The sequence below is a fragment of the Haliotis rufescens genome, unplaced genomic scaffold, assembly GCF_023055435.1.
Source record: "Haliotis rufescens isolate VD_foot unplaced genomic scaffold, xgHalRufe1.0.p SCAF_48, whole genome shotgun sequence".
NCBI lineage: Eukaryota > Metazoa > Mollusca > Gastropoda > Lepetellida > Haliotidae > Haliotis > Haliotis rufescens.
Genome location: NW_025964201.1, coordinates 3,215,599 through 3,241,248, shown reverse-complemented (window position 1 = coordinate 3,241,248; position 25,650 = coordinate 3,215,599). Strand labels below are relative to the sequence as shown.

The 25,650-nt window shown below is 44.9% G+C and overlaps 1 protein-coding gene across 2 annotated transcripts; it reads left to right on the top strand.

Annotated features, from left to right (window-relative positions):
• The first annotated feature begins 1,438 nt into the window (after positions 1-1,438).
• Positions 1,439-25,069, top strand: LOC125371706 (GTPase IMAP family member 4-like). 2 transcript variants are annotated; one of them, XM_048383443.1, is made up of 4 exons: positions 1,439-1,458; positions 3,418-3,472; positions 22,388-22,435; positions 23,687-25,069. In XM_048383443.1, exons 2-4 carry the CDS (start codon positions 3,463-3,465, stop codon positions 24,988-24,990), a joined length of 1,362 nt encoding a protein of 453 aa, XP_048239400.1. In that variant the 5' UTR covers positions 1,439-1,458; positions 3,418-3,462; the 3' UTR covers positions 24,991-25,069. The 2 variants fall into 2 exon arrangements, with proteins under 2 accessions (XP_048239400.1, XP_048239401.1); XM_048383444.1 differs by having other exon boundaries at positions 1,445-1,449.
• The last annotated feature ends 581 nt before the right edge of the window (positions 25,070-25,650 follow it).

The following is a 25,650-nucleotide window of genomic DNA, read 5'->3' as shown; positions in this document are numbered from 1 at the left end:
ATGGTTACAGAATGTGCAGCTGATGGTTACAGGACGTGTAGCTGATGGTTACAGGACATCTAGGATGTGCAGCTGATGGTTACAGGACGTGTAGCTGATGGTTACAGGACATCTAGGATGTGCAGCTGATGGTTACAGGACGTGTAGCTGATGGTTACAGGACATCTAGGATGTGCAGCTGATGGTTACAGGACATCTAGGATGTGCAGCTGATGGTTACAGGACATCTAGGATGTGCAGCTGATCGTCACAAACCTTGTGGGGACTCCGGGTTAGAATTATCCCCCAGCATCCTATGCTGGTCGTAGGGAGCCACACATGGATCGGTGGATAGGCAATTGCAAGGTTGACCCATGATGTGGACCGTTGCTCACAATGTCAAGCAGTAGAGTGTCTGGTCCAGACTCGACTATTGCTGAGTGCGACGTCAAACAAAAACAACTCATCGTAACTCAAGATTCGTGTTGGTGGTTTTATTTGATCATATTCCTCAAGAATCCTAAGTTGGCGGGGGCAAGTGTGAAATGCACTGACATATGACGAGGCATTATTTTATGGGCTGATTGGTATCTGCAAACACCGTCCTCCAGCTAAGCTAAGGTGATCCAGGAAGCAAATTAACACCGTGTTTATATGAAGCATACTTTGTCTTTCAAGGAATTGTACTTTCTGTTTCTACGTTCAGGCTTGTGAATCACACGACGGGCCACACCCGTTAATAATTAGGGCAGTTTCATTGCTCGCCTCCTAGCGACGAATCCACCAACGCTTCCATGAGATATATCGATCACTGTTACATACAGTATATAATCCAAACACCTTCTTACCTCGCAATTCATTGTTTTAAGAGGCATCGCTGAACATTATATTTGGACGTAACACCTGACAAAAACCTGATTTTCTAAAAACAACCCCATAATGCATTCAACAGATATACATATACCTTGCAGGAGACATACATGTACATTTTCTCTGAACTGCTCATTTTCTCATAACTCTCAATTCCTTAAAAATAATGGAGCAGAGCCCCCGCAGGGGCCGAGGCCCATGATTTTTAAGGAATGGAGAGTTACGAGGATATTCCCCTACTTAAAACTCATCCCTACTTTTACACTTTGACAAAATATTCTGTAGTTGAAAATATTTGAAAAATTCAAATGCTGCTTCAAGATAATGTACAGTTGACAAGCAACTCTCCATTCCTGAAAAAATAATGGAGCGTTCAAACAATAGAATGACGTCAGAGATGTGTTTTAACTTGTGATATGATGGATTCCCAAACGAAAGGAAAACAGATATACCGACAGTCTCGCAATAGTGCTGCGCATATTCGAGGGAAATCCACGTTACTGAGTTCTATATTTAGCTTGGGACTTCCTACTGCTCTCCCATAAAAATGTGAGGGAGCGAGCAACCACAGCACAAAGCCGGACGACCAAGACGGACTCGGTGAGCAAGGTAGTTATCGTTGGAAAATATCTTGTATCTTTTTTTATTTCTATATAATGTATGTATGTGTGTGTGTGTGTGTGTGTGTGTGTGTGTGTGTGTGTGTGTGTGTGTGTGTGGAATATTGATGTATTTATTGCAATTTATTTTCTTATGTGTATCTGACGATTTGTAAATAGTATTCTCATGCGAGATAAGGTAAATTGAGTGTGGCGCTAGACAGGGAATAAGTGAGTGGGTGAGTTTGATTTTAAGCCGCATTTAGAAATATTCAAGCACTATCACGGCGTGAAATGAACTTCACACATTGTTCTCATGTCGAGAATCGAACCCGAATTTTCGGCGTGACTAGCGAACGCTTTAACCACTAGGCTACCCGACCGCCCCAACAGGGAAAAAGGTTCTTCACAGTGATAGTAAAGAGTTAGACAGGATGTCATTGTTAGCGGTACCTTTCACTGCGATAGTAGACAGTTAGACAAGAGGTCATAGCTAGCGGGACCTTTCACTGCGACAGTAGACAGTTAGACAAGAGGTCATAGTTAGCGGGACCTTCCCTGCGACAGTAGACAGACATGATGTGATGGTTAGCGGGACCTTCCCTGCGACAGTAGACAGTTAGATGGGATATCATGGTTAGCGGGACCTTCACTGCGACAGTAGACAGACATGATGTGATGGTTAGCGGGACCTTCCCTGCGACAGTAGACAGACATGATGTGATGGTTAGCGGGACCTTCCCTGCGACAGTAGACAGTTAGATGGGATGTGATGGTTAGCGGGACCTTCCCTGCGACAGTAGACAGACATGATGTGATGGTTAGCGGGACCTTCCCTGCGACAGTAGACAGTTAGATGGGATGTCATGGTTAGCGGGACCTTCACTGCGACAGTAGACAGACATGATGTGATGGTCAGCGGGACCTTCCCTGCGACAGTAGACAGACATGATGTGATGGTTAGCGGGACCTTCCCTGCGACAGTAGACAGTTAGATGGGATGTGATGGTTAGCGGGACCTTTCACTGCGACAGTAGACAGTTAGACAAGAGGTCATGGTTAGCGGGACCTTCCCTGCGACAGTAGACAGACATGATGTGATGGTTAGCGGGACCTTCACTGCGACAGTAGACAGTTAGATGGGATGTCATGGTTAGCGGGACCTTCACTGCGACAGTAGACAGTTAGACATGGGTCATGGTTAGCGGGACCTTCACTGCGACAGTAGACAGTTAGAAATGGGTCATGGTTAGCGGGACCTTCACTGCGACAGTAGACAGTTAGACATGATGTCATAGTTAGCGGGACCTTCACATCGACAGTAGACAAGATAGGATGTCATAGTTAGCGGGACCTTCACTTCGACAGTAGACAAGATAGGATGTCATGGTTAGCGGGACCTTCACTGCGACAGTAGACAGACATGATGTGATGGTTAGCGGGACCTTCCCTGCGACAGTAGACAGACATGATGTGATGGTTAGCGGGACCTTCACTGCGACAGTAGACAGTTAGACAGGATGTCATGGTAAGCGGGACCTTAACTGCGACAGTAGACAGTTAGACAGAATGTCATGGTTTGATGAACCTTCACTGCGACAGTAGACAGTTAGACAGGATGTCATGGTAAGCGGGACCTTCACGTCGTCAGTTGCGCATTATGTCGAGGAATGCGCTTCCTCTCCGACATTTTCTACGAGAATTCAAATAATGCAGAGATTAATTTTACATTTGATGAAATCAGAATTGAAAGTATGACCAATATTTGATAACCAGAATGTAAACATACATACAGTAAACTTCGGTTATAATGAACTCATAGGGACCACTCATATTAATTCGTTATAACCGCAGTTTGTTGTAAGCTTTTGTACAACATATATACAAAAAAGGAAATAGTTCGTTATATCCGTCAGTTCGTTATAAACGTGTTCGTTATATACGTAGTTTACTGTATATCTGCTTACAGGTGCCCTACGTTGACTGCTGCTACTGCATAGAAGACACCCTGACAATGGACGACGGTGAGATGGCTTCTGTGTTAGCTTTAATTCCTACCTTGCGCTTCCGCCAATCCATTGGGGGACCCGACATAACATCGTTAGTTCACTCGGGTCTTTAATAGGAAAATATGCTTCGCTTTGGAAGTAACATAGAATTAATGTTTGTATTCAATAGTTATAGAATTTATAACGCGAGTCCATATCCAATTCATCGCCTTTAGAAATGTTGTAAGACAGGCTTCACACATTGTTCCTCGGCCCCACTACCTACCTCAGCCTTTCACATTACATTCAAATTCTATCTTCTGATTGGTTGAGGAGCGGCCAGTTATTTTCCATGTTGCCAACTCATGTAACCAACTGAGAAATATATCGGAGCCCACCTCAGGGCACTTCCTCATCTCACATATGTATCGTTGAGCTGAAATGAAGCGCTGTTAATCCGAATGCGTTGGGTAAAGGGAAGTGATTCGGTGTGCGTCGTATTCCAGCTGTCCAATGTCTGAATCAAAGCTGTATTGTTGAAAGTCTAGAATACCCTGATATGTGGGACTTACTGCGAATGGGTATCCGGCTGTCAGAATGACTGAATCAAAGCTGTGTTGTTGAAAGTCTAGAATAATGGGTATCCAGCTGTCCAATGGCTGAATCAAAGCTATGTTGTTGAAAGTCTAGAATACCTTGATATGTGGGACTTACTGCGAATGGGTATCCAGCTGTCAGAATGACTGAATCAAAGCTATGTTGCTGAAAGTCTAGAATACCCTGATATGTAGGACTTACTGTGAATGGGTATCCAGCTGTCAGAATGACTAAATCAAAGCTGTGTTGTTGAAAGTCTAGAATACCCTGATATGTGGGACTTACTGCGAATGGGTATCCAGCTGTCAGAATGACTGAATCAAAGCTATGTTGTTGAAAGTCTAGAATACCCTGATATGTAGGACTTACTGCGAATGGGTATCCAGCTGTCAGAGTGACTGAATCAAAGCTATGTTGTTGAAAGTCTAGAATACCTTGATATTGGGGACTTACTGTGAATGGGTATCCAGCTGTCAGAATGACTGAATCAAAGCTATGTTGTTGAAAATCTAGAATACCCTGATATGTGGGACTTACTGTGAATGGGTATCCAGCTGTCAGAATGACTGAATCAAAGCTGTGTTGTTGAAAGTCTAGAATACCTTGATATGTGGGACTTTGACCCTGACCCATGATATAACCTGTCTTTGGCTCCGACCCAGGATATAACCAGACTCTGACCCTGACGCATGATATAACCATTATTTGGCTCTGACCCATGATATAACCTGATTTTGGCTCTGACCCATGATATAACCTGACTTTGGCCCCGACCCATGATATAACCCGACTTTGCCTCTTACCCATGACATAACCTGACCTTGACTCCGACCCATGATATAACCTAACTTTGGCCCCGACCCAGAATATAACTTGACTTTGACCCCGACCCATGATATAACCTAACTTTGGCTCTGACCCATGATATCACCTGACTTTGGCCCCGACACATGATATAAACCGACTTTGGCTGTGATCCATGATATAACCTGACTTTGGCTTTGATCCTTAATATAACCTGACTTTGGCCCCGACCCATGATATCACCTGAATTTGGCTTTGATCCTTGATATAACCTGACTTTGACCCCGACCCATGATATAACCTGACTTTGGCTCTGACCCATGATATAACCTGACTTTGGCCCCGACCCATTATATAGCCCGACTTTGGCTTTGATCCTTGATATAACCTGACTTTGACCCTGACCCATGATATAACCTGACTTTGACCATGACCCATGATATAACCTGATTTTGGCTCTGACCCATGATATAACCTGACTTTGGCTCAGACCCAGGATATAACCTGACTTTGACTCCGACCCAGGATATAACCTGACTTTGACCCTGGCCCAGGACATAACCTGACTTTGGCTCTGACCCATGATATAACCTGACTTTGGCCCCGACATATTATATAGCCCGACTTTGGCTTTGATCTTTGATATAACCTGACTTTGACCCTGACCCATGATATAACCTGACTTTCACCCTGACCCATGATATAACCTGACTTTGGCTTTGACCCATGATATAACCTGACTATGGCTCAGACCCAGGATATAACCTGACTTTGACTCCGACCCAGGATATAACCTGACTTTGACCCTGGCCCAGGACATAACCTGACTCTGACCCTGACGCTTGCTATAACCTGACTTTGACCCCGACCCATGATATAACCTGACTTTCACCCCGACCCATGATATAACCTAACTTTGGCTCTGACCCATGATATAACCTGACTTTGGCCCCGACCCATGATATAACCTGAATTTGGCTTTGATCCATGATATAACCTGACTTTGACCCCGACCCATGATATAACCTGAATTTGGCTTTGACCCATGATATAACCTGACTTTGGCTCTGACCCAGGACATAACCAGACTTTGACTCAGACCCAGGATATAACCTGACTTTGACCCTGACCCAGTACATAACCTGACTCTGACCCTGACGCATGATATAACCCGACTTTGGCTCTGACCCATGATATAACCTGACTTTGGCTCCGACCCAGGATATAACCTGACTTTGACCCTGACCCAGGATATAACCAGACTCTGACCCTGACGCATGATATAACCATTCTTTGGCTCTGACCCATGATATAACCTGATTTTGGCTCTGACCCATGATATAACCAGACTTTGGTCCCGACCCATGATATAACCCGACTTTGCCTCTTACCCATGACATAACCTGACCTTGACTCCGACCCATGACATAACCTGACTTTGGCTTTGATCCTTGCTATAACCTGACTTTGACCCTGACCCATGATATAACCTGACTTTGGCTCCGACCCAGGATATAACCTGACTTTGACCCTGACGCATGATATAACCATTCTTTGGCTCTGACCCATGATATAACCTGATTTTGGCTTTGACTCATGATATAACCTGACTTTGGCCCCGACCCATGATATAACCCGACTTTGCCTCATACCCATGACATAACCTGACCTTGACTCCGACCCATGATATAACCTGACTTTGGCCCCGACCCAGAATATAACTTGACTTTGACCCCGACCCATGATATAACCTAACTTTGGCTCTGACTCATGATATAACCTGACTTTGGCCCCGACCCATGATATAACCTGACTTTGGCTTTGATCCATGATATAACCTGACTTTGGCCCCGACACATGATATAAACCGACTTTGGCTGTGATCTATGATATAACCTGACTTTGGCTTTGATCCTTAATATAACCTGACTTTGGACCCGACCCATGATATCACCTGAATTTGGCTTTGATCCTTGATATAACCTGACTTTGACCCCGACCCATGATATAACCTGACTTTGGCTCTGACCAATGATATAACCTGACTTTGGCCCCGACCCATTATATAGCCCGACTTTGGCTTTGATCTTTGATATAACCTGACTTTGACCCTGACCCATGACATAACCTGACTTTCACCCTGACCCATGATATAACCTGACTTTGGCTTTGACCCATGATATAACCTGACTATGGCTCAGACCCAGGATATAACCTGACTTTGACTCCGACCCAGGATATAACCTGACTTTGACCCTGGCCCAGGACATAACCTGACTCTGACCCTGACCCATGATATAACCAGACTTTGGCTCTGACCCATGATATAACCTGATTCTGGCCCCGACCCATGATATAAAATGACTTTGGCACCGACCCATGACATAACCTGACTTTGGCTTTGATCCTTGCTATAACCTGACTTTGACCCTGACCCATGATATAACCTGACTTTGGCTCCAACCCAGGATATAACCTGACTTTCACCCTGACCCAGGATATAACCAGACTCTGACCCTGACGCATGATATAACCATTCTTTGGCTCTGACCCATGATATAACCTGATTTTGGCTCTGACCCATGATATAACCTGACTTTGGCTCAGACCCAGGATATAACCTGACTTTGACTCCGACCCAGGATATAACCTGACTTTGACCCTGGCCCAGGACATAACCTGACTTTGGCTCTGACCCATGATATAACCTGACTTTGGCCCCGACCCATTATATAGCCCGACTTTGGCTTTGATCTTTGATATAACCTGACTTTGACCCTGACCCATGATATAACCTGACTTTCACCCTGACCCATGATATAACCTGACTTTGGCTTTGACCCATGATATAACATGACTATGGCTCAGACCCAGGATATAACCTGACTTTGACTCCGACCCAGGATATAACCTGACTTTGACCCTGGCCCAGGACATAACCTGACTCTGTCCCTGACGCATGATATAACCAGACTTTGGCTCTGACCCATGATATAACCTGATTCTGGCCCCGACCCATGATATAAAATGACTTTGGCACCGACCCATGACATAACCTGACTTTGGCTTTGATCCTTGCTATAACCTGTCTTTGACCCTGACCCATGATATAACCTGACTTTGGCTCCGACCCAGGATATAACCTGACTTTGACCCTGACCCAGGATATAACCAGACTCTGACCCTGACGCATGATATAACCATTCTTTGGCTCTGACCCATGATATAACCTGATTTTGGCTCTGACCCAGGATATAACCTGACTTTGGCTCAGACCCAGGATATAACCTGACTTTGACTCCGACCCAGGATATAACCTGACTTTGACCCTGGCCCAGGACATAACCTGACTCTGACCCTGACGCTTGCTATAACCTGACTTTGACCCTGACCCATGATATAACCTGACTTTGACCCCGACCCATGATATAACCTAACTTTGGCTCTGACCCATGATATAACCTGACTTTGGCCCCGACCCATGATATAACCTGAATTTGGCTTTGATCCATGATATAACCTGACTTTGACCCCGACCCATGATATAACCTGATTTTGGCTTTGACCCATGATATAACCTGACTTTGGCTCTGACCCAGGACATAACCAGACTTTGACTCAGACCCAGGATATAACCTGACTTTGACCCTGACCCAGTACATAACCTGACTCTGACCCTGACGCATGATATAACCCGAATTTGACTCTGACCCATGACATAACCTAACTTTGGCTCTGACCCATGATATAACCTGACTTTGGCTCCGACCCAGGATATAACCTGACTTTGACCCTGACCCAGGATATAACCAGACTCTGACCCTGACGCATGATATAACCATTCTTTGGCTCTGACCCATGATATAACCTGATTTTGGCTCTGACCCATGATATAACCAGACTTTGGTCCCGACCCATGATATAACCCGACTTTGCCTCTTACCCATGACATAACCTGACCTTGACTCCGACCCATGATATAACCTGACTTTGGCCCCGACCCAGAATTTAACTTGACTTTGACCCCGACCCATGATATAACCTGAATTTGGCTCTGACCCATGATATAACCTGACTTTGGCCCCGACCCATGATATAACCTGAATTTGGCTTTGATCCATGATATAACCTGACTTTGGCCCCGACACATGATATAAACCGACTTTGGCTGTGATCCATGATATAACCTGACTTTGGCTTTGATCCTTAATATAACCTGACTTTGGCCCCGACCCATGATATCACCTGAATTTGGCTTTGATCCTTGATATAACCTGACTTTGACCCCGACCCATGATATAACCTGACTTTGGCTCTGACCCATGATATAACCTGACTTTGGCCCCGACCCATTATATAGCCCGACTTTGGCTTTGATCTTTGATATAACCTGACTTTGACCCTGACCCATGATATAACCTGACTTTCACCCTGACCCATGATATAACCTGACTTTGGCTTTGACCCATGATATAAAATGACTTTGGCACCGACCCAGGATATAACCTGACTTTGACTCCGACCCAGGATATAACCTGACTTTGACCCTGGCCCAGGACATAACCTGACTCTGACCCTGACCCATGATATAAAATGACTTTGGCACCGACCCATGACATAACCTGACTTTGGCTTTGATCCTTGCTATAACCTGACTTTGACCCTGACCCATAATATAATCTGACTTTGGCTCCAACCCAGGATATAACCTGACTTTCACCCTGACCCAGGATATAACCAGACTCTGACCCTGACGCATGATATAACCTTTCTTTGGCTCTGACCCATGATATAACCTGATTTTGGCTCTGACCCATGATATAACCTGACTTTGGCTCAGACCCAGGATATAACCTGACTTTGACTCCGACCCAGGATATAACCTGACTTTGACCCTGGCCCAGGACATAACCTGACTTTGGCTCTGACCCATGATATAACCTGACTTTGGCCACGACATATTATATAGCCCGACTTTGGCTTTGATCTTTGATATAACCTGACTTTGACCCTGACCCATGATATAACCTGACTTTCACCCTGACCCATGATATAACCTGACTTTGGCTTTGACCCATGATATAACCTGACTATGGCTCAGACCCAGGATATAACCTGACTTTGACTCCGACCCAGGATATAACCTGACTTTGACCCTGGCCCAGGACATAACCTGACTCTGACCCTGATGCATGATATAACCAGACTTTGGCTCTGACCCATGATATAACCTGATTCTGGCCCCGACCCATGATATAAAATGACTTTGGCACCGACCCATGACATAACCTGACTTTGGCTTTGATCCTTGCTATAACCTGACTTTGACCCTGACCCATGATATAACCTGACTTTGGCTCCGACCCAGGATATAACCTGACTTTGACCCTGACCCAGGATATAACCAGACTCTGACCCTGACGCATGATATAACCATTCTTTGGCTCTGACCCATGATATAACCTGATTTTGGCTCTGACCCAGGATATAACCTGACTTTGGCTCAGACCCAGGATATAACCTGACTTTGACTCCGACCCAGGATATAACCTGACTTTGACCCTGGCCCAGGACATAACCTGACTCTGACCCTGACGCTTGCAATAACCTGACTTTGACCCTGACCGATGATATAACCTGACTTTGACCCCGACCCATGATATAACCTAACTTTGGCTCTGACCCATGATATAACCTGACTTTGGCCCCGACCCATGATATAACCTGAACTTGGCTTTGATCCATGATATAACCTGACTTTGACCCCGACCCATGATATAACCTGAATTTTGCTTTGACCCATGATTTAACCTGACTTTGGCTCTGACCCAGGACATAACCAGACTTTGACTCAGACCCAGGATATAACCTGACTTTGACCCTGACCCAGGACATAACCTGACTCTGACCCTGACGCATGATATAACCCGACTTTGACTCTGACCCATGACATAACCTAACTTTGGCTCTGACCCATGATATAACCTGACTTTGGCTCCGACCCAGGATATAACCTGACTTTGACCCTGACCCAGGATATAACCAGACTCTGACCCTGACGCATGATATAACCATTCTTTGGCTCTGACCCATGATATAACCTGATTTTGGCTCTGACCCATGATATAACCAGACTTTGGTCCCGACCCATGATATAACCCGACTTTGGTCCCGACCCATGATATAACCCGACTTTGCCTCTTACCCATGACATAACCTGACCTTGACTCCGACCCATGATATAACCTGACTTTGGCCCCGACCCAGAATTTAACTTGACTTTGACCCCGACCCATGATATAACCTGAATTTGGCTCTGACCCATGATATAACCTGACTTTGGCCCCGACCCATGATATAACCTGAATTTGGCTTTGATCCTTAATATAACCTGACTTTGGCCCCGACCCATGATATCACCTGAATTTGGCTTTGATCCTTGATATAACCTGACTTTGACCCCGACCCATGATATAACCTGACTTTGGCTCTGACCCATGATATAACCTGACTTTGGCCCCGACCCATTATATAGCCCGACTTTGGCTTTGATCTTTGATATAACCTGACTTTGACCCTGACCCATGATATAACCTGACTTTCACCCTGACCCATGATATAACCTGACTTTGGCTTTGACCCATGATATAACCTGACTATGGCTCAGACCCAGGATATAACCTGACTTTGACTCCGACCCAGGATATAACCTGACTTTGACCATGGCCCAGGACATAACCTGACTCTGACCCTGACCCATGATATAACCAGACTTTGGCTCTGACCCATGATATAACCTGATTCTGGCCCCGACCCATGATATAAAATGACTTTGGCCCCGACCCATGACATAACCTGACTTTGGCTTTGATCCTTGCTATAACCTGACTTTGACCCTGACCCATGATATAATCTGACTTTGGCTCCAACCCAGGATATAACCTGACTTTCACCCTGACCCAGGATATAACCAGACTCTGACCCTGACGCATGATATAACCATTCTTTGGCTCTGACCCATGATATAACCTGATTTTGGCTCTGACCCAGGATATAACCTGACTTTGGCTCAGACCCAGGATATAACCTGACTTTGACTCCGACCCAGGATATAACCTGACTTTGACCCTGGCCCAGGACATAACCTGACTCTGACCCTGACGCTTGCTATAACCTGACTTTGACCCTGACCCATGATATAACCTGACTTTGACCCCGACCCATGATATAACCTAACTTTGGCTCTGACCCATGACATAACCTGACTTTGGCCCCGACCCATGATATAACCTGAACTTGGCTTTGATCCATGATATAACCTGACTTTGACCCCGACCCATGATATAACCTGAATTTGGCTTTGACCCATGATATAACCTGACTTTGGCTCTGACCCATGACATAACCAGACTTTGACTCAGACCCAGGATATAACCTGACTTTGACCCTGACCCAGGACATAACCTGACTCTGACCCTGACGCATGATATAACCCGACTTTGACTCTGACCCATGACATAACCTAACTTTGGCTCTGACCCATGATATAACCTGACTTTGGCTCCGACCCAGGATATAACCTGACTTTGACCCTGACCCAGGATATAACCAGACTCTGACCCTGACGCATGATATAACCATTCTTTGGCTCTGACCCATGATATAACCAGACTTTGGTCCCGACCCATGATATAACCCGACTTTCCCTCTTACCCATGATATAACCTGACCTTGACTCCGACCCATGATATAACCTGACTTTGGCCCCGACCCAGAATTTAACTTGACTTTGACCCCGACCCATGATATAACCTGAATTTGGCTCTGACCCATGATATAACCTGAATTTGGCTTTGATCCATGATATAACCTGACTTTGGCCCCGACACATGATATAAACCGACTTTGGCTGTGATCCATGATATAACCTGACTTTGGCTTTGATCCTTAATATAACCTGACTTTGGCCCCGACTCATGATATCACCTGAATTTGGCTTTGATCCTTGATATAACCTGACTTTGACCCCGACCCATGATATAACCTGAATTTGGCTCTGACCCATGATATAACCTGACTTTGGCCCCGACCCATGATATAACCTGAATTTGGCTTTGATCCTTAATATAACCTGACTTTGGCCCCGACCCATGATATCACCTGAATTTGGCTTTGATCCTTGATATAACCTGACTTTGACCCCGACCCATGATATAACCTGACTTTGGCTCTGACCCATGATATAACCTGACTTTGGCCCCGACCCATTATATAGCCCGACTTTGGCTTTGATCTTTGATATAACCTGACTTTGACCCTGACCCATGATATAACCTGACTTTCACCCTGACCCATGATATAACCTGACTTTGGCTTTGACCCATGATATAACCTGACTATGGCTCAGACCCAGGATATAACCTGACTTTGACTCCGACCCAGGATATAACCTGACTTTGACCCTGGCCCAGGACATAACCTGACTCTGACCCTGACGCATGATATAACCAGACTTTGGCTCTGACCCATGATATAACCTGATTCTGGCCCCGACCCATGATATAAAATGACTTTGACACCGACCCATGACATAACCTGACTTTGGCTTTGATCCTTGCTATAACCTGACTTTGACCCTGACCCATGATATAACCTGACTTGGCTCCAACCCAGGATATAACCTGACTTTGACCCTGACCCAGGATATAAACAGACTCTGACCCTGACGCATGATATAACCATTCTTTGGCTCTGACCCATGATATAACCTGATTTTGGCTCTGACCCATGATATAACCTGACTTTGGCTCAGACCCAGGATATAACCTGACTTTGACTCCGACCCATGATATAACCTGACTTTGACCCTGGCCCAGGACATAACCTGACTCTGACCCTGACCCATGATATAACCTGACTTTGGCCCCGACACATGATATAAACAGACTTTGACTGTAATCCATGATATAACCTGACTTTGGCTTTGATCCTTAATATAACCTGACTTTGGCCCCGACCCATGATATCACCTGAATTTGGCTTTGATCCTTGATATAACCTGAATTTGACCCCGACCCATGATATAACCTGACTTTGGCCCTGACCCATGATATAACCTGAATTTGGCCCCGACACATGATATAAACCGACTTTGGCTGTGATCCATGATATAACCTGACTTTGGCTTTGATCCTTAATATAACCTGACTTTGGCCCCGACCCATGATATCACCTGAATTTGGCTTTGATCCTTGATATAACCAGACTTTGACCCCGACCCATGATATAACCTGACTTTGGCTCTGACCCATGATATAACCTGACTTTGGCCCCGACCCATTATATAGCCCGACTTTGGCTTTGATCCTTGATATAACCTGACTTTGACCTTGACCCATGAGATAACCTTTCTTTGAACCCGACCCATGATATAACCTGACTTAGGCTTTGATCCATGATATAACCTGACTTTGGCTCTGACCCATTAGATAACCTTACTTTGACCCCGACCCATGATATAACCTGACTTTGACCCCGACCAATGGTATAACCTGACTTTGGCTTTGATCCATGATATCACCTGACTTTGGCTCTGACCCATGATATAACCTGACTTCGGCTCTAATCCATGATATAACCTGACTTTGACCCCGACCCAGGATATAACCTGACTTTGACCCAGACCGAGGATATAACCTGACTCTGACCCTGACCCATGAAATAACCAGACTTTGACCCCGACCCATGATATAACCTGACTTTGGCTCTGACCTAGGATATAACCTGACTTTGGCTTTGACCCATGATATAACCTGAATTTGGTTCTGACCAAGGGAAACAACCTGACTTTGACCCCGACGAATGATATAACCTGACTTTGGCCCCGACACATGATATAAACCGACTTTGGCTGTGATCCATGATATTACCTGACTTTGGCTTTGATCCTTAATATAACCTGACTTTGGCCCCGACCCATGATATCACCTGAATTTGGCTTTGATCCTTGATATAACCTGACTTTGACCCTGTCCCATGATATAACCTGACTTTGACCCTGACCCATGATATAACCTGACATTGGCTTTGACCCATGATTTAACTTGACTTTGGCTCAGACCCAGGATATAACCTGACTTTGACTCCGACCCATGATATAACCTGATTCTGGCCCCGACCCATGATATAAAATGACTTTGGCACCGACCCATGACATAACCTGACTTTGGCTTTGATCCTTGCTATAACCTGACTTTGACCCTGACCCATGATATAATCTGACTTTGGCTCTGACCTAGGATATAACCTGACTTTGGCTTTGACCCATGATATAACCTGAATTTGATTCTGACCCAGGAAACAACCTGACTTTGACCCCGACCAATGATATAACCTGACTTTGGCCCCGACACATGATATAAACCGACTTTGGCTGTGATCCATGATATTACCTGAATTTGGCTTTGATCCTTGATATAACCTGACTTTGACCCTGTCCCATGATATAACCTGACTTTGACCCTGACCCATGATATAACCTGACATTGGCTTTGACCCATGATTTAACCTGACTTTGGCTCAGACCCAGGATATAACCTGACTTTGACTCCGACCCATGATATAACCTGATTCTGGCCCCGACCCATGATATAAAATGACTTTGGCACCGGCCCATGACATAACCTGACTTTGGCTTTGATCCTTGCTATAACCTGACTTTGACCCTGACCCATGATATAACCTGACTTTGGCTCCGACCCAGGATATAACCTGACTTTGACCCTGACCAAGGATATAACCAGACTCTGACCCTGACGCATGATATAACCATTCTTTGGCTCTGACCCATGATATAACCTGATTTTGGCTCTGACCCATGATATCACCTGACTTTGGCCCCGACCCATGATATCATCTGACTTTGACCCGGACCCATGATATAACCTGATTTGGCTCTGATCCATATCACCTGACTTTGGCTCTGACCCATGATATAGCCTGATTTTGGCTCTGACCCATGATATAACCTGATTTTGGCTCTGACCCATGATATAACCTGACTTTGGTCCCGACCCATGATATAACCCGACTTTGGCTCTTACCCATGACATAACCTGACCTTGACTCCGACCCAGAATATAACTTGACTTTGACCCCGACCCATGATATAACCTAACTTTGGCTCTGACCCATGATATAACCTGACTTTGGCCCCGACCCATGATATAACCTGAATTTGGCTTTGATCCATGATATAACCTGACTTTGACCCCGACCCATGATATAACCTGAATTTGGCTTTGACCCATGATATAACCTGACATTGGCTTTGACCCATGATTTAACCTGACTTTGGCTCAGACCCAGGATATAACCTGACTTTGACTCCGACCCATGATATAACCTGATTCTGGCCCCGACCCATGATATAAAATGACTTTGGCACCGACCCATGACATAACCTGACTTTGGCTTTGATCCTTGCTATAACCTGACTTTGACCCTGACCCATGATATAATCAGACTTTGGCTCTGACCTAGGATATAACCTGACTTTGGCTTTGACCCATGATATAACCTGAATTTGATTCTGACCCAGGAAACAACCTGACTTTGACCCCGACCAATGATATAACCTGACTTTGGCCCCGACACATGATATAAACCGACTTTGGCTGTGATCCATGATATTACCTGAATTTGGCTTTGATCCTTGATATAACCTGACTTTGACCCTGTCCCATGATATAACCTGACTTTGACCCTGACCCATGATATAACCTGACATTGGCTTTGACCCATGATTTAACCTGACTTTGGCTCAGACCCTGGATATAACCTGACTTTGACTCCGACCCATGATATAACCTGATTCTGGCCCCGACCCATGATATAAAATGACTTTGGCACCGGCCCATGACATAACCTGACTTTGGCTTTGATCCTTGCTATAACCTGACTTTGACCCTGACCCATGATATAACCTGACTTTGGCTCCGACCCAGGATATAACCTGACTTTGACCCTGACCAAGGATATAACCAGACTCTGACCCTGACGCATGATATAACCATTCTTTGGCTCTGACCCATGATATAACCTGATTTTGGCTCTGACCCATGATATCACCTGACTTTGGCCCCGACCCATGATATCATCTGACTTTGACCCGGACCCATGATATAACCTGATTTGGCTCTGATCCATATCACCTGACTTTGGCTCTGACCCATGATATAGCCTGATTTTGGCTCTGACCCATGATATAACCTGATTTTGGCTCTGACCCATGATATAACCTGACTTTGGTCCCGACCCATGATATAACCCGACTTTGGCTCTTACCCATGACATAACCTGACCTTGACTCCGACCCAGAATATAACTTGACTTTGACCCCGACCCATGATATAACCTAACTTTGGCTCTGACCCATGATATAACCTGACTTTGGCCCCGACCCATGATATAACCTGAATTTGGCTTTGATCCATGATATAACCTGACTTTGACCCCGACCCATGATATAACCTGAATTTGGCTTTGACCCATGATATAACCTGACTTTGGCTCTGACCCAGGATATAACCAGACTTTGACTCCGACCCAGGATATAACCTGACTTTGACCCTGACCCAGGACATAACCTGACTCTGACCCTGACGCATGATATAACCCGACTTTGGCTCTGACCCATGATATAACCCGACTTTGGCTCTGACCCATGATATAACCTGACCTTGACTCCGACACATGATGTAACCTGACTTTGGCCCTGACCCATGATATAACCTGATTTTGGCTCTGACCCATGATATAACCTGACTTTGGTCCCGACCCATGATATCACCCGACTTTGGCTCTTACCCATGACATAACCTGACCTTGACTCCGACCCATGATATAACCTGACTTTGGCCCCGACCCAGAATATAACTTGACTTTGACCCCGACCCATGATATAACCTAACTTTGGCTCTGACCCATGATATAACCTGACTTTGGCCCCGACCCATGATATAACCTGAATTTGGCTTTGACCCATGATATAACCTGACTTTGGCTCTGACCCATGATATAACCAGACTTTGACTCCGACCCAGGATATAACCTGACTTTGACCCCGACCAATGATATAACCTGACTTTGGCCCCGACACATGATATAAACCGACTTTGGCTGTGATCCATGATATTACCTGAATTTGGCTTTGATCCTTGATATAACCTGACTTTGACCCTGTCCCATGATATAACCTGACTTTGACCCTGACCCATGATATAACCTGACATTGGCTTTGACCCATGATTTAACCTGACTTTGGCTCAGACCCTGGATATAACCTGACTTTGACTCCGACCCATGATATAACCTGATTCTGGCCCCGACCCATGATATAAAATGACTTTGGCACCGGCCCATGACATAACCTGACTTTGGCTTTGATCCTTGCTATAACCTGACTTTGACCCTGACCCATGATATAACCTGACTTTGGCTCCGACCCAGGATATAACCTGACTTTGACCCTGACCAAGGATATAACCAGACTCTGACCCTGACGCATGATATAACCATTCTTTGGCTCTGACCCATGATATAACCTGATTTTGGCTCTGACCCATGATATCACCTGACTTTGGCCCCGACCCATGATATCATCTGACTTTGACCCGGACCCATGATATAACCTGATTTGGCTCTGATCCATATCACCTGACTTTGGCTCTGACCCATGATATAGCCTGATTTTGGCTCTGACCCATGATATAACCTGATTTTGGCTCTGACCCATGATATAACCTGACTTTGGTCCCGACCCATGATATAACCCGACTTTGGCTCTTACCCATGACATAACCTGACCTTGACTCCGACCCAGAATATAACTTGACTTTGACCCCGACCCATGATATAACCTAACTTTGGCTCTGACCCATGATATAACCTGACTTTGGCCCCGACCCATGATATAACCTGAATTTGGCTTTGATCCATGATATAACCTGACTTTGACCCCGACCCATGATATAACCTGAATTTGGCTTTGACCCATGATATAACCTGACTTTGGCTCTGACCCAGGATATAACCAGACTTTGACTCCGACCCAGGATATAACCTGACTTTGACCCTGACCCAGGACATAACCTGACTCTGACCCTGACGCATGATATAACCCGACTTTGGCTCTGACCCATGATATAACCCGACTTTGGCTCTGACCCATGATATAACCTGACCTTGACTCCGACACATGATGTAACCTGACTTTGGCCCTGACCCATGATATAACCTGATTTTGGCTCTGACCCATGATATAACCTGACTTTGGTCCCGACCCATGATATCACCCGACTTTGGCTCTTACCCATGACATAACCTGACCTTGACTCCGACCCATGATATAACCTGACTTTGGCCCCGACCCAGAATATAACTTGACTTTGACCCCGACCCATGATATAACCTAACTTTGGCTCTGACCCATGATATAACCTGACTTTGGCCCCGACCCATGATATAACCTGAATTTGGCTTTGACCCATGATATAACCTGACTTTGGCTCTGACCCATGATATAACCAGACTTTGACTCCGACCCAGGATATAACCTGACTTTGACCCTGACCCAGGACATAACCTGACTCTGACCCTGACGCATGATATAACCTGATTTTGGCTCTGACCCATGATATAACCTGATTTTGGCTCTGACCCATGATATAACCTGACTTTGGTCCCGACCCATGATATAACCCGACTTTGGCTCTTACCCATGACATAACCTGACCTTGACTCCAACCCAGAATATAACTTGACTTTGACCCCGACCCATGATATAACCTAACTTTGGCTCTGACCCATGATATAACCTGACTTTGGCCCCGACCCATGATATAACCTGAATTTGGCTTTGATCCATGATATAACCTGACTTTGACCCCGACCCATGATATAACCTGAATTTGGCTTTGACCCATGATATAACCTGACTTTGGCTCTGACCCAGGATATAACCAGACTTTGACTCCGACCCAGGATATAACCTGACTTTGACCCTGACCCAGGACATAACCTGACTCTGACCCTGACGCATGATATAACCCGACTTTGGCTCTGACCCATGATATAACCCGACTTTGGCTCTGACCCATGATATAACCTGACCTTGACTCCGACACATGATGTAACCTGACTTTGGCCCTGACCCATGATATAACCTGATTTTGGCTCTGACCCATGATATAACCTGACTTTGGTCCCGACCCATGATATCACCCGACTTTGGCTCTTACCCATGACATAACCTGACCTTGACTCCGACCCATGATATAACCTGACTTTGGCCCCGACCCAGAATATAACTTGACTTTGACCCCGACCCATGATATAACCTAACTTTGGCTCTGACCCATGATATAACCTGACTTTGGCCCCGACCCATGATATAACCTGAATTTGGCTTTGACCCATGATATAACCTGACTTTGGCTCTGACCCATGATATAACCAGACTTTGACTCCGACCCAGGATATAACCTGACTTTGACCCTGACCCAGGACATAACCTGACTCTGACCCTGACGCATGATATAACCCGACTTTGGCTCTGACCCATGATATAACCCGACTTTGGCTCTGACCCATGATATAACCTAACATTGGCTCTGACCCATGATATAACCTGACTTTGGCCCCGACCCATGATATAACCTGAATTTGGCTTTGATCGATGATATAACCTGACTTTGACCCCGACCCATGATATAACCTGAATTTGGCTTTGATCGATGATATAACCTGACCTTGACCCCGACCCATGATATAACCAGACTTTGGCTTTGATCCTTGATATAACCTGACTTTGGCCCCGACCCATGATATAACCTGACTTTGGGTTTGATCCTTGATATAACCTGACTTTGACCCCGACCCATGATATAACCTGAATTTGGCTTTGATCCATGATATAACCAGACTTTGGCTCTGACCCATGAGATAACCTGACTTTGACCCCGACCCATGATATAACCTTACTTTGGCTTTGATCCTTGATATCACCTGACTTTGGCTCTGATCCATGATATCACCTGACTTTGGCTCTGACCCATGATATAGCCCGATTTTGGCTCTGACCCATGATATAACCTGATTTTGGCTCTGACCCATGATGTAACCTGACTTTGGCCCCGACCCAGAATATAACTTGACTTTGACCCCGACCCATGATATAACCCGACTTTGGCTCTGACCCATGATATAACCTGACCTTGACTCCGACCCATGATATACATGTAACCTGACTTTGGCCCCGACCCAGAATATAACTTGACTTTGACCCCGACCCATGATATAACCTGACTTTGATGCCGGCCCATGATATAAGCTAACTTTGGCTCTGACCCATGATATAACCTGACTTTGGCCCCGACCCATGATATAACCTGACTTTGGCTTTGATCCATGATATAACCTGACTTTGGCTCTGACCCATGAGATAACCTTACTTTGAACCCGACCCATGATATAACCTGACTTTGACCCCGACCAATGATATAACCTGACTTTGGCTCTGATCCTTGATATCACCTGACTTTGGCTCTGACCCATGATATAGCCTGATTTGGGCTCTGACCCATGATATAACCTGATTTTGGCTCTGACCCATGATATAACCTGACTTTGGCCCCGACCCAGAATATAACTTGACTTTGACCCCGACCCATGATATAACCCGACTTTGGCTCTGACCCATGATATAACCTGACCTTGACTCCGACCCATGATATACATGTAACCTGACTTTGGCCCCGACCCAGAATATAACTTGACTCTGACCCCGACCCATGATATAACCTGACTTTGATGCCGGCCCATGATATAAGCTAACTTTGGCTCTGACCCATGATATAACCTGACTTTGGCCCCGACCCATGATATAACCTGACTTTGGCTTTGATCCTTGATATAACCTGACTTTGGCCCCGACCCATGATATAACCTGACTTTGGCTTTGATCCATGATATAACCTGACTTTGGCTCTGACCCATGAGATAACCTTACTTTGAACCCGACCCATGATATAACCTGACTTTGACCCCGACCAATGATATAACCTGACTTTGGCTTTGATCCTTGATATCACCTGACTTTGGCTCTGACCCATGATATAACCTGACTTTGGCTTTGATCCTTGATATCACCTGACTTTGACCCCGACTCATGATATAACCTGATTTTGGCTTTGATCCTTGATATAACCTGACTTTGACCCTGACCTTTTATTTCAACTGAGCCTGACCCTTCCCTATGATTTTAGTAACTGGGGGGTTCATAGGCTTAAGAGACATCACGTTGGTGTTAAATAATATGTTGAGGGTGTATGTATGTCTGGAGGGTGTATGCATGTAGTTCTCGAAAAGACACAGTGTTACCATATATATTTTAGTTAGTTTTCAGTCATTAAATGACTAAAAAACATGTTGACATAAGAAAGCCTTTAATCACTTTCTTCTTGGTGAGTTTTTCACACTCCTTCATTTCAGAGACGGAGAATTTTGAACTGGAGTCCAAAGATAGCGACTATGATGACGGTAAGTCTTCCCTGACGCATCCCATGCCGACAACCGCATCTCTAGCCTACACCCTTCACATCTATACATTAACTTCCCTCATCTCTAGGACACGTCCTATACATCTATACCTAAACTTTACACATATGCAGCCCACGTCCTACACATCTATACCTTAACTTTACACATATGCAGCCCACGTCCTACACATCTATACCTTAACTTCTCTCATCTGTAGCTTACGTCCTACACATCTATACCTTAACTTCACTCATCTCTAGCCCACGTCCTATACATCTATACCTAAACTTTACACATATGCAGCCCACGTCCTTCAGATCTATACCTTAACTTCACTCATCTCTAGCCCACGTCCTATACATCTATATCTAAACTTTACACATATGCAGCCCACGTCCTACACATCGATACCTTAACTTCACTCATCTGTAGCCTACGTCCTTCAGATCTATACCTTAACTTCACTCATCTCTAGCCCACGTCCTATACATCTATATCTAAACTTTACACATATGCAGCCCACGTCCTACACATCTATACCTTAACTTCACTCATCTCTAGCCCACGTCCTATACATCTATATCTAAACTTTACACATATGCAGCCCACGTCCTACACATCTATACCTTAACTTCACTCATCTGTAGCCTACGTCCTTCAGATCTATACCTTAACTTCACTCATCTCTAGCCCACGTCCTATACATCTATATCTAAACTTTACACGTATGCAGCCCACGTCCTATACATCTATACCTAAACTTCACTCATCTCTAGCCCACGTCCTATACATCTATACCTTAACTTTACACATATGCAGCCCACGTCCTACACATCTATACCTTAACTTCACTCATCTCTAGTCCACGTCCTACACATCTATACCTTAACTTCACTCATCTCTAGTCCACGTCCTACACATCTATACCTTAATGTCTTTTATCTCTGCCCCACGTCCTACACATCTATACCTTAACTGCACTCATCTCTGCCCAATGTCCTACACATCTATACCTTATCGTCACTCATATCTGGCCCACGTCCTACACATCCATACCTTAACATTTTATCTTTTGCATAATTATAGCTTCGCATTTGTACAGTGTTGAGTAACATATCGTTAAGGAAATCTGGACGATTTAACAGAATGTAATCCATGCATACGTAACAGCGGTTACACTCGATGGAATCTGTTGCTGATATTCGAGACAGTTTAGTCACTGTCGTTTATGCTTTGCATTTATCATTTAAGGTTTTGCAAAAGAACTCTACAGCAAGAGGAGTTTTGTCCGAGATGAAATGAGGATTGTCCTGATAGGGAAGACGGGATCTGGGAAGAGTGCCACGGGTAACACTATCACAGGGCAGAAGACGTTTGAGTCCAAGTTGAGCGGATCTTCCATTACAGCCAGATGTAAAGAAGTCATGTTCAAGAGATCTGACAGACACATTCTGGTCGTGGACACCCCTGGGTTGTTTGATACACACGCATCTAAGGCCGATACAACTAAGGAAATCAAGAGATGTGTGCTGCTGACATCACCGGGCATCCATGCTGTGTTTCTTGTCACCAAAATTGGGAGGTTTACAGAAGAAGAGAATAAAACTGTAAACTATTTCAAGAAGGTGTTTGGAGAGGGACTGAAGGATTACCTCATGGTTATCTTCACTGGCAAGGATGACTTGGATGCAGAGGAGACCACCGTGGAGAACTATGTGAAGACGGCTCCACCAGAGCTTCAGCGGGTGCTGGCAGAATGCAACAACAGATACATGACTCTCAATAACAGGGCGTCAAAAGAGGAGAAGGAAGCATTTGTAAAACAACTCATTGCCAACATTGACGAAATGGTACAATCCAATGGCGGTAAATGTTACACAACTGTTATGTTCAAGAAGGCAGAAGCCATAGTGAAGAAACGAGAGGAGGAAGAAAGGAGGAAGCTGGAGGAAGCGAAGAGAGAAGAACGAGAAGCAGTTGCGCGCAGCATCAAGGAAAAGTATGATGGCGTGTTGCAGGATCAGGACATCAAGATGCAGGGTCTGCAGAATCACCTGCAGGTGGTGCAGGAGGCGGGCAAAGAGGAACAGAAAAAGCATCAGCAGGCAGTGGAACATCTGAAACAAAAACTCGACAGAACTGAAGCTGAGAGAAAGCAAATTGAGGTTGATAGAAGGAAGTGGGAGGAAGAGAGGAGGAAGGAGATGGAGAAGAAAGAGGAGGACAGGAACAAGGCAATGATTATGATGATGGACAAGATGGAGGAAGATAGAAAGAAGAGAGAACTTGAAATGGAGAAAAAGATGAAACTATTTGAGAATGAAAGGAAGAAGCGGGAGGAAGATGCAAGGCTGAGGGAAGCTGAGAGGGAAAAAGAAAGAGAAAAACAGAGGCTGGAACTTACGCAGCTTGAGAAAGAGAGACAAAAGGAGCTTACAAATATGAGAGAAGAACAGAAAAAGCAACAGGATATTTTTCAACGAAGACTTGATGAACAGGCAAGGGAAAATGCAAGAAAATGGTCTGGAGATGGACGCTCCTGTCCCATCCTGTGAACACGTCATTCTGATCTGTATCAGTGGACGCTCCTCTTGCTGGTATCCAATGCAAGTCCCACACAGTATACATAAGACTAATAAAACTACTTTTGTTACCTGTCATTTTTAACTCTTTATTCCCGTTTGATAAGATTGCGTTTAAACCCATTTTTGCCATATGCAGGTCAGGTTATGGAATACTGAATAAATGTAAACCTTGCAAGGGATGCCATGCCATTTGATTGGCTGAACAAGCAATTTTCGAAGGTAGTACACGCCCACCAGCTGATTACCGCTTCCTGATAGGATCTGATAATAAAGTGTTGCATTATTGGGTTCATTTATGTCACTGATTTCGTATGTCTACGGTTTTGTGATTATGTTAATGATTTCATGAGCAGTCTGTGAAGCTATAATGCTAATTATTTATACGATTTGACAACATCATCTGGGGATTTTGTTTTAGAACTTGTATCCCAGCCACCTGTGCTGGTCGTAAGAGGCGACCACATGGATTGGATGGCCAGGATCGATGACTTTGTTCATAGAGCTTCATCGTACATGACGGCGTGGAAAGTCGATCACAATATCAATCACTGCATTGTCTGGTCCAGACTCGGTGACTTACACAACGCCGTCATACAGCTGGAATATTGCTGAGTGCGGCGATAAACACAC

Excerpts from the sequence above, each read along its gene's own strand:
- LOC125371706 (XM_048383443.1), top strand. Across the intron at positions 22,436-23,686 it reads AGATAGCGACTATGATGACG|GTTTTGCAAAAGAACTCTAC; the intron begins GTAAGTCTTCCC and ends TTATCATTTAAG.